The sequence below is a fragment of the Biomphalaria glabrata genome, chromosome 1, assembly GCF_947242115.1.
Source record: "Biomphalaria glabrata chromosome 1, xgBioGlab47.1, whole genome shotgun sequence".
Lineage (NCBI taxonomy): Eukaryota > Metazoa > Mollusca > Gastropoda > Planorbidae > Biomphalaria > Biomphalaria glabrata.
In genome coordinates this window covers 51,087,425-51,098,627 of record NC_074711.1, presented here as the reverse complement: position 1 = coordinate 51,098,627, position 11,203 = coordinate 51,087,425, and the positions used below count along the sequence as shown (strand labels likewise).

The window sequence follows — 11,203 nt, the reverse complement described above, 5'->3', positions numbered from 1 at the left end:
TTGGCTACACTCATACAATTTTGAGTGTGTAATTTGCTTTTTTATATTGAAGAGGGGTTTATCGTAAATTTTGGAGAGGGGTTTAAAATCAAAATCTTCCTTAGATGTGCTCTCGGAATATGGGGATTGTCGTTTGCATTTTTTTTTTGTTTTATAGAAGAGGGGGATTTAAAATGCAAAACCCCCTGGTGGGGGGTTTTAAACTTAAAACCCTCTGGTAGGGGTTTTTAAACTTAAAACCCCCTGGTAGGGGGTTTCAAACTCAAAACCCCTCAAAACCCCATGGTAGGGGGTTTCAAACTCAAAACCTCCTGGTAGGTGGCTTTAAACTCAAAACCCCCTTGGCTGTGCTAGGGCAGGTGATGGTTTAGTTTTAAAATTTCACCTAAAATAAACAAAATTAAAGCAAAAGATCAGTCACTAAACTCCGACACCCCCCCCCCCCCTGCGGGGAGGATTTCATTTGGGGGGGGGGGTTTGAACCCCTAAACCCCCCTGGCTACGCCCATGATATATATATATATATATATATATATATATATATATATATATATATATATATATATATATATATATATATATAAACTTTTATTTCGCGAAAAAATTTGTGCATGTATTAAAATACCATTTATTACATGAAATGGGCAGCGGCGTATTTTAGCCTTCAATTTACTTGTGTATTGCAGTAATATGTTTTATTTCCAGGTGCCAAGCTATTGAGCCACTCACCAGTCCTTTACTTGTAATTCAAACATGTTCATTATTATTATTGAATACTTTTGACTATTAAAAATGTAATCATTATAATACTAATAACAAACTCAGCTAAGCAAACAATGCCATCACGTGGTCACTACTTTCTACCCACATATTTGTTTCTATTTTGTATGGAGGAAGGTAGAGAGTGTGTTTGTTGATAGTTAATACTTTATAGCTTCTGATAGTCGTACAGAAACCTGACTAGTTACCTGCATTGCTTACCAAGCAAATGATCCGTGGTTGGACTCTTCGGGGACCGCCTCTGAGTTTTTGTGAAAACACAAACGCTCTTTGAAATTTTCTATATTTCTTTGTTGTGATCTTTCTTTTTTTTATGTTTATTTAATTTTTTTATGTTTGTTTTTATTTTTTTATGATTATTTTATGTATTTTTAAAAGACGTGCAAAGAGAGACTATCACGGAGTCACTTTTTTAGAAAAACTATTTATAGATTTATTTGTAAGTTGTTTATTTCGCTATTTGTTTGTATTTTGGACACACCGCCACTCAACGTTTCCTGACGAGCATTGAAAATACATTTAAATATTTGGACAGGTTTTCCTAGCCAAGAAAATTCAGAAAACTCAGAACATTGTTTAAATTTTTTACTTGTGTGTTTGTAGAGATTGGAGTTTGAATATTGATCAGCTTCGCCGTACTTCCACCTGCTGCAACCGTCGACATCCCAAACTTGAGGACCGCCTTCAGCAGATGTATGTGACTTTCTCGCTGTGTCTATGTCACTGCCAAATTGTTTGTTACGCTTATGCCTGCTTTCTTTGCATTTCTCTCGACGTCTTTTAGAGCTACTACTGTCTTCAGAGAATTTCTCGTTCATGCTCACATACCTCCCGGTACTGGTGCCTTCTTTGAATGCGTTCTCTTGGTGTTCAATTGAATAGACAGTATCGACCTCTTGGCATTTATCTTCATTAATGTCTCGCTGAGTTTTACTGTCTATGCCTCGGTAATTTAAATAATCATTCGTTTCTCCGTTGCTGCAGCCCCCCTCATCACTTGGTCGGTGCCAACAGTCAGGTTCAAATAATAGAGATCTTTGATATGTGTTTTCCTTGCCAGGTTTAGATTGACTACATTTACACGCTGTCAAAGATGAATCTTCTTTCAAGTTGTATTCTTGGTTTTGAAACGTTTTAAAACAAGTATTTGTTGTAGTGTAATTTCTGGGAACAGAATTGTCACGAAAATCTTTATTTGTACTGGAGAAATGATGAGTAGAACAAGTAGGTCTCCCAACTGGGCACTCGTCATTCGGTACTCCAAAGTCTCTTAACATTATACCTTCTTTGCATTCATTAGTCATGAGTTTGATATTCCCAGCATATTGTGTGAAGCTGCAAGTTATCTTTCCATACCTTTTAGAATCCATCGCTTCTTGAAGCTTAGTTCGTTTTCTTGCATAATAGCTGCGTTCAATGTGCTCTTGGAATGGATTGTCAGTCTCTTCCTGTTTTTTCAAACAGGGATCTTCTTTTGGTTCATTCTCCATAGTCTCAAACCATTGAGAACCAGCATCTACTTGGCATTCTTTCTTTGGATAATTCAATGTTCTCCAAGGACCAGTGTTTTCTTGCTCTTCTTGAGCACAACTAAACAAAGGTCTCATTAGCTTGCTATCAGGTGAACTGGTTTCACAAGCAGCACAGTACGGCTGTGAAACTTGTGGATATTTGGCCATGTCTGGAAAAGGCTGTATACATTTCTTGAGTGATTTTGTGGGAAAGAAAATATCTTTAGGTGATCTCGCGCATAATGGGCAGTAAAATCTGTCGTACTCCGTGGTTTGTCTAAGGTCATTATCTAGAACACTTCTTAACGGACCTAATTCCTCCATACACGAAGGATCCTCCTTGTAGTTTATAAGAGTGCATGTTTCATTTGGTTGAAAGTGTTCAAACTCACGTTGTCTTTTTGAATGCGACTTGACATCGAATGATTTCAACTGCTGACTCTTGTAAGTATCGGGGCTCTCGTTAAGTTGCCTTATTTTAGAATATTTCTGATCACAAATGTCACATTTGCAATATGTATCATCACTATCTCTATTGCCATTTGTTTGACTACAGAGAGGTCCCTTTGGTAACAATTTCTCATTTTCATTACTATCTACCGGTATCTCCACACCACTGCCAAACAAAAAACTTCTCACCGGGGAACTGCGACACTGGGAGACCTTCATGGTTGGTGACGTCAAGTGTCTTGGTGCTGGCTCCACTTCCACTTTGTACTGACGACTAGAGTCTGCATGCCGAACTGAAGTTTTGGAACTGAGATCGAGACCTTCGGATTCAAACAACGGACTAGAGGAATGGGGATCTGTCCACTCTTGTTGACCTTCCTGAAGACTTTGTTTGGCCATTGAACTGATATCCGACGTTTGAACGGGGCTGGAAGCACAATCATTCTTACAATACCGACAAGAAAGTGTGCCATAGAGTTGTCTTTCCCTAGGTGGGTGATAAACAAGACTAGTTTCGTGGGGCAAGCTAGACTGACATTCATCGGAGCTGGAAGTAAAAATAGATTTACCTTCAGTTCGGCATGAAATGGTGGCATCTTTTGTCTTGTAGGAATCATCCGTCTGAGTAGGAATGGCCTCATCCGTTTCAGTCGGACTGTCCTCTTCTTTGGTCTCGTAGAAACTCTCGGTCTGAGTAGGAATGACCTCAACTTTGGGCTCGTAGAAATTATCGGCCTGGCTAGCAATGACCTCCTCTTTTGGCTCCTCATAATCATCATGCGATTCTGGCTCAGATTCTGGAGTCGCCTTCTGTTTCACTCTTGCTACTGTGCTGGTAGAGGCAGACGACTCAGAAGGTTTTCGTTCTTCTGGGACTTGTACAACAACCTTTGTCTTTGGCTTTGGGCTGGGCGGCTTGCGTTTCACAATGGGAGGCATATAGTCGTCATCATCAAAGTCAATCTCATAAGTATATATTTTAGAATACTCTTTAGGATAGGTTTCTGAGAGTTTAGTCTTGTGGTCGTCCAGAAGCGCTTGTTCATACAACTCCACGGCATCGTCATGTTCATTGGCGCTGATGTCATTGGCCCAGGCGGAGCTTAAACGTTTATTTTGCTTGAAAGAATCGATGTAGAATTGAGATTGTTTTCTGGCTTGCTCTCTTCTGCTCTCTTTATGCTTAAACGAATGGCCTTGACCTTTGTCTGTTTGTCTACGATTATGTTTCTTGTCTTTTGATAGAATGTTGATTTCTTCTTGCCGGTCCTTTGTTGACATTATTTCAAACACTATTGACTAGCATTGCACCACGTCCGTACCAACCATCTGCTCAGTAGGCTCAGTTGATATGACATTGCAGTGTTCAGAGTTGGCATTACCGTTCATTGCTCCAGTAAGACTCAAAAATACGAGAGACCTTTTTTTTTGGACAACTCTAGCTTTGACCCCCGTAAAATAAACCTGACTCGATGTGATAGGTGGTGCAGTGTTATATGGTGAGATTCAGTTACTAAGGAAGTTGCTGATAAAGCCAGAAATTTCACCCCATTCTGTTATAGGTATCTACTTTTTGAAGATGTTACTTATCAAAGTAATTTTTTGTAGGTTTGTTAGTCTCTTGCATTATCTCCATGCCACATAGGCCACATAGGCCTGACCATACATATTGCATTCTTGTCATCTCTAATTTGGCAATTAATTGCGAATAGTTCACGAGTTGGGTCGAATATTCCATCCTTTCTTTCCTGTATATATGTCTACGTTCTCTTCTATCTAATGACCTTGACCTTGCTACATGTCACACCAAATATTTTAATTTCATCAAAGACATTGACTTTGACAAATATTCTAAACATCTATAGTTACCAAATATTTTGTAAATGTGGCACTGGGTGATAATATTTTGAGAAGCCATGAAATGCGTTCTCTTGTGACTATCATTTTTGTAGAAATACAATATGGTACCATCCAATTCTTGTTTGAATGGTACATCTCACTTTAACTACTATATGGTACCATGTAATACTTGTTTGAATAGTACATCTCACTTTAACTACTATCTTCTCTGTGGTGAGGTCTACATACTGTCTATCTTAATTGTAAATGTGTCTGCTTGTGTTCTTCAAGAAATAGTTGTCTCTGACCTATATAGAAATCAATTTATTTCCTTTTTCTTTACTTCTTCTTGTGGAGAGTTTCTTCCTTTTCTTTGCTAACCAGTTGCTTGAACACTTTCCATTAGGGTGTACACTATCTTGCGGTTTTCAATGTTTCTGGGAATGTGTCTTCTCATTGAGTGCTTCTTTTCAATCTGGAAACTCTGTTCAGACTGAGATCAATACTATTGCTAATATTTAAATATTCGGACCAGAAAACACTTTATCGAAGACATAAGGTTGATATTTTATGCCAATCATAGCGTCTCAAATTGGCAATCGATTTTAAGCTACACTTGCTAAACTTTTGGAGAAACAGGTGCATTTGAAGATTGCCGTCTGTGATATTTGAATGGAGCAAGTATGGGCTAACATTTGTAGCAGGGTCACCATCACCTTAAAAGAAATTGCGAAACAAGAGCAATAAGAGATTTAGAAATATCAAAGTAATTACATGTAAAACTACATCAATTTAATAACATGTAAAAATACATCAATTTAATTACATGTAAAACTACATCAATTTAATTACATGTAAAAATACATCAATTTAATTACATGTAAAACTACATCAATTTAATTACATGTAAAAATACATCAATTTAAGTTTAAAGTTTGGTATGAGTTATTAGCTAAGCCCACTTCAGAACAGGCTAAGTAAATCTCAAAATTCATACGACAAAAGTCTACAGACAAATTCTAACTTTTCAGGTAAAAATAAAGACTGCCTTTAGTCAAGTTCCGTTAGGTGAACTAGCCAAACAAAATCACCAACCTATATCCCAGATACCAACCTTGCCCTGCAAAAAAAAAACTAGCGCAGATAAAACCTTCCTACTTCTAGATGTGACTTTCCATAGCCTCCACCTCACATGCTGCCTTAAAGTCATTCACAACTCATTCATTTTTATTTTGTTTTTGAAATACCTGAAAATAAATACAAATCTTTTTCTGTTCACCTGAAGGAGTTTTCAATATAATCGGCATTCTGCAATCCACTTTACATGTACCATCTCTAACAATTTTCCTAGACATTGGACAGTTGATATATATCTTTGGGAAAAGAATTACTAGCTAATTGTCCATGCTGAGAAAACTCTCGTTTGATCATTATAATTTTTCAAAATATTATCTCTAAAATAAAATTTTGCCTACACCACATTAATCCTCCACAGAACGTCAGCAGGTATCCCTGAACGTAGGCCATAATCATGAAAGATTTATACACATCAATAGACTTTCAGGAAGGGTTTGCGCACCGTCTTGTTAGTCTGGATTTATAGGCTCATCAAAAGAATTTCTTTTTATAGATTCGCTTTCTTAAGATTTTTCTTTCGTGGAGAGGGGGATTGGTACGGTGTACAAATGTTCTTGTTTTTAAAATCTATCATTCGTTAGTTCTTAGGAGTAAAATAGTCATACGAAAGTCATCAGATTCTTAAAGAGGAATTGTCTTTTCAAAACACTTTGTAAGTAACTTGTTTCTTAACAATCTTTGGATTTTTTTAACTGATGAATGTAGCTTACTCGTGATATCTTTGCTTGTGCAGTGGCGTGGCAAGTTGCTCGTGGTTCGGGGGGTTCAGGAAAATGACGTTAGTTTAATAAAACTCAAATGAAGCCCTGACTGAAAGGTTTGGCTAATTGAAAGCGTCAGAATGTGGGAGGTGATTTGTTATTATTATTATTATTATATTATTATAACTTTTTAAAAAATCTAGTAACTTAGTATAAAAGGAAATACTATTATAACAATTTGTAGGAGTCATCATCTCTTTAATAGATTTGAGTCTACCGTACTAAGGTTTACATTTCACATTGATTTGTATAGAAATATAAGTGTATAGCAATAAATACAGATCTACCATGGTTTGAAGTTAAATTATGTATTTGAAAAAAAGCATTTCAATTCTCACTGTCTGGTCAAATCAAATTTAATCATTTGTAAATATAAAATAAAAGTGTACAAGGTTGGACGAGTGAGGTACAATCCTTTTCTTTTGGGTAGTGCGGGCGTAGTGTAGTAGAAAAATTGCATAATGTTATACTTTAAAAAAACTGTCACAAAAGTAATTTAATTTTGCTTTATATTACCTTCTTATAATGTCCCCACAGCAAATGTCAAATACAATCATTAGTAATAAATATAAAGTGGAAAGAGGACCTGTACCTGATTAATCCTTTTCATTCTACCTCCTCCTCCTCCTCACCTTTTTTTATAGAATGTCTGAAACGTCCAGGCCAAGTGAGAAAATGATTTCTCCATTTCCTGGTCTAGGCATTGTCTAGAATAAATTCGATTGAATGCCAGATCTCGCAATTTGTCGGTAACATATGTGTGTGTGTATATAGATAGATAGATAGATAGATAGATAGATAGATAGATAGATAGATAGATAGATAGATAGATATAGATAGATAGATAGATAGATAGATAGATAGATAGATAGATAGATAGATAGATAGATAGATAGATAGATAGATAGATTAGATTAGATAGATAGATAGATAGATAGATAGATAGATAGTTAGATAGATTAGATAGATAGATAGATAGATAGATAGATAGATAGATAGATAGATAGATAGATAGATAGATAGATAGATAGATAGATAGATAGATAGATAGATAGATCAAGTGTTTTAAATCTAGATCAAGTGTTTGTAGTCATATCCAAATATAGATTAAGTGTGTGTAGTCATATCCAAATCTAGATCAAGTGTGTGTAGTCATATCCAAATCTAGATCAAGTGTGTGTAGTCATATCCAAATCTAGATCAAGTGTGTGTAGTCATATCCAAATCTAGATCAAATGTTTATAGTCATATCCAAATCTAGATCAAATGTTTATAGTCATATCCAAATCTAGATCAAGTGGGTGTAGTCATATCCAAATCTAGATAGAGTGTGTGTAGTCATATCCAAATCTAGATCAAGTGTTTGTAGTCATATCCAAATCTAGATAGAGTGTGTGTAGTCATATCCAAATCTAGATCAAGTGTTTGTAGTCATATCCAAATCTAGATCAAGTGTTTGTAGTCATATCCAAATCTAGATAGAGTGTGTGTAGTCATATCCAAATCTAGATAGAGTGTGTGTAGTCATATCCAAATCTAGATCAAGTGTTTGTAGTCATATCCAAATCTAGATCAAGTGTTTGTAGTCATATCCAAATCTAGATCAAGTGTTTGTAGTCATATCCAAATCTAGATAGAGTGTGTGTAGTCATATCCAAATCTAGATAGAGTGTGTGTAGTCATATCCAAATCTAGATCAAGTGTTTGTAGTCATATCCAAATCTAGATCAAGTGTCTGAGATTGAGTAACGCCTTTTCTTTCTTTTCTAACAAATATCTTAGACAAAGACAGTTTTCCAGCGTGTTATTAAGTCTAAATAAAGAAGTAGACTTGATGCAGAATTTCGTTGGGATCTGGCAAAATCAGTCCCGAAAATTCCTGATGTGGAGAAAAAGAAATAAGCGCATCCTTTGCATTGACCTTGACCTTGTTTGCATGTGCTGTAGCAGCCAATTGTATCAGTGTAGTTCATCTTACACAGCGATGCCTGTGCTCCGTCATGTTGTTTTCAAATAGTCACATAAGTCATGAATCATGAATACGGTGAATACGCAATAGGTTAAACAAATGCCAGTCATTAAAAAAACAATTTCATTTATTTAAACTTTAATTACAATGAGAAATACAAGCCTATATTACACAAAATATGTTTAAATATTGCTTCGTTATTTAACATAAAGCTTTGGTAATGCATTATCACAAATTATCAGATATTTATATTATAATTTCGATTTTATAACATTAGCAAAAGCACAGTTACTTAGGCTTCTGTTAGAAAATAACTTAAAGGTTGGGGCAAGGAGATTACTGCATAGTGGAGACTTGTAACGAGTCGTAGACTTAAAAGAGCTGAGAACCGCTGAATGCCTGACGTTTATGACTCAACCATTTCCTACTTTGTCTAGGCATTGTTTAGTTGGATGACTAGATCTACGTCAGGTAATATAGGAAATGTATTGAGAGAGTTATTTAGAAATAAAATGTAGATAAAACAAAAGAAATACTAATGAGGAAGACCTAGACCTAGTAAGATTAAAAATACATTTGCAAGTCTCTATGCTTATTCCAACGTTCCAGTTTTCAAAAAAAATCATGAAAAGAAAAAATCATATTTTAGAATTATTAATATACATTAGTAAAAAAAAATCTATTTCCTTTAGTTACTTTTAAATTGTCAACAATTACAAATTTTACCATGAAAATGTTTTGCATACAAATTACTTAGTGGATCGAATAGTTTATAAGTCAGAGCAACACAAGTTTCAAGTCATTCCTAGTAGGCCTACTTCTAGTAGAAAACAATATACAAATGATTCCAACTTCCAAACACTTTATTATAACTTGTGTCAGCAGCATTTCTTTCTTTAACTATTTCATTCTGAAGTCCAACCTCTTCACAACATCATTTATACCTTTTGGTCCGATGAGTATCTTGAGTTGTATTAAATATTTCAGGCATTAAAATGATAAAATTAACCTCGATCGATTTTTTTTTCCAAACTCATCAGAATGAAACGTTTCAACAACTTTTAAGTCAAGATCTAGTCACATAGATCCTTCTTTATAGTTACGTTTCCCTGGATCACATTATTTTCTTTCACCTTTCATACAACACAATAGAAACATCTTTAGTATTAAAAATGTACCTAGCACAATAAAGTTGTAGACATTTAGTCGTAATTAGAACTTTCAAAAACATCAAAATAATCAAGATAACTGTCGAATAGAAATATTGTTCCGAGAAACTTATGTTATTAATAAACTACTTCAATGAACATTGCCCATTTTGTCTGAGGCAGTTCTAGTCTTTCTTTACATTGCCTATTTTGTCTGAGGCAGTTCTAGTCTTTCTTTACACTGCCCATTTTGTCTAAGGCAGTTCTAGTCTTTCTTTACACTGCCCATTTTGTCTGAGGTAGTTCTAGTCTTTCTTTACACTGCCCATTTTGTCTGAGGCAGTTCTAGTCTTTCTTTACACTGCCCATTTTGTCTGAGGCAGTTCTAGTCTTTCTTTACATTGCCCATTTTGTCTGAGGCAGTACTAGTCTTTCTTTACATTGCCCATTTTGTCTGATGCAGTACTAGTCTTTCTTTACATTGCCCATTTTGTCTGAGGCAGTTCCAGTCTTTCTTTACAATGATTTACATCTAGGCATTCCAAAGAAAATGCCGGATTCGTGCTTGTTTCTTATCTTATATAATACAGACGTTACTTTGAAAAGGATTATTACATCCTATGCGTCATGCATCTAGTCATGCATGTTAACCAATGACTTAAATTCTGCCAAGTCACTGTTTTTCCTGGCTAGCTCAGGCAACCCATTCCATGCTCCTTGGGAAGAAGGAGCATTTGTACACATTTGTCCTAGCATATCTTCCGGTAACAGCTAATAGAAATGATAATTAATTAGTAAAAAAAAATACTTAATTTACCTTGTTTACTGCTGCATTATTTTTTACTGCACCAAAACAATATGGAATCATAAAGATGTAGCCAATGTAGGTCTAGATTCGATATTTACTAGATCTATATTAAAGTAGACTATATTCAGATTGATATGCTGATACTTCCTGACTGCACGGAATGTGTTCTAGAATGGTGTGTACTGCATGTGCTGTGTGTGTGTTGTTGGTAGTGTGTGGAATGGCTGACTTTCTCCTTATCTAAACCTTCACATTCAAAGATCGCTTTGTGGCTACATTTTTTGTTTGTAAGTGTGAAGGGATCGGCTTCAGAAATCTACTTGTTTATGTTCATAGTATAATGGATGTTTGTTTACTTCCGTTTCTAATGAACATCCTTTTAATAGATATTTATAGCGTCAATTTATTTCTCGCAAAAATACGCTTAATTAGAAAACTATAAATAGACTGAGGCTATTATCATTTGAAAGGCAATAATAATGATTAGGATTAGTAGGATCTGAAACAAAAATTTAAATAGGTGGACTTTTTCTGTTAAAGGACAACTTCAGCTTATTTCAGTTTGAAACAATACAAAAACTTTTGTTGATTGAGACCTGCTCTAATGCCTGGGTATACGCCTATATTCCACTAATGCCTGGGTATACGCCTATATTCCACTAATGCCTGGGTATACGCCTATATTCCACTAATGCCTGGGTATACGCCTATATTCCACTAATGCCTGGGTATACGCCTATATTCCACTAATGCCTGGGTATACGCCTATATTCCACTAATGCCTGGGTATACGCCTATAT

General features: G+C 35.5%; 1 protein-coding gene across 3 annotated transcripts; it reads right to left on the bottom strand.

The window, feature by feature from the left end:
- Positions 1 to 1,190: 1,190 nt before the first annotated feature.
- Positions 1,191 to 10,751, bottom strand: LOC106051440 (muscle M-line assembly protein unc-89-like). 3 transcript variants are annotated; one of them, XM_056042463.1, is made up of 3 exons: positions 10,413 to 10,751; positions 5,695 to 5,827; positions 1,191 to 5,296 (listed from the first exon to the last, which is right to left on the bottom strand). In XM_056042463.1, the coding sequence occupies exon 3, from the start codon at positions 4,020 to 4,022 to the stop codon at positions 1,206 to 1,208; it is 2,817 nt and encodes a 938-aa protein (XP_055898438.1). In that variant the 5' UTR covers positions 4,023 to 5,296; positions 5,695 to 5,827; positions 10,413 to 10,751; the 3' UTR covers positions 1,191 to 1,205. The 3 variants fall into 3 exon arrangements, with proteins under 3 accessions (XP_055898438.1, XP_055898428.1, XP_013062071.2); XM_056042453.1 differs by having other exon boundaries at positions 5,739 to 5,827; XM_013206617.2 differs by lacking the exon at positions 5,695 to 5,827.
- Between the last annotated feature and the right edge of the window lie 452 nt (positions 10,752 to 11,203).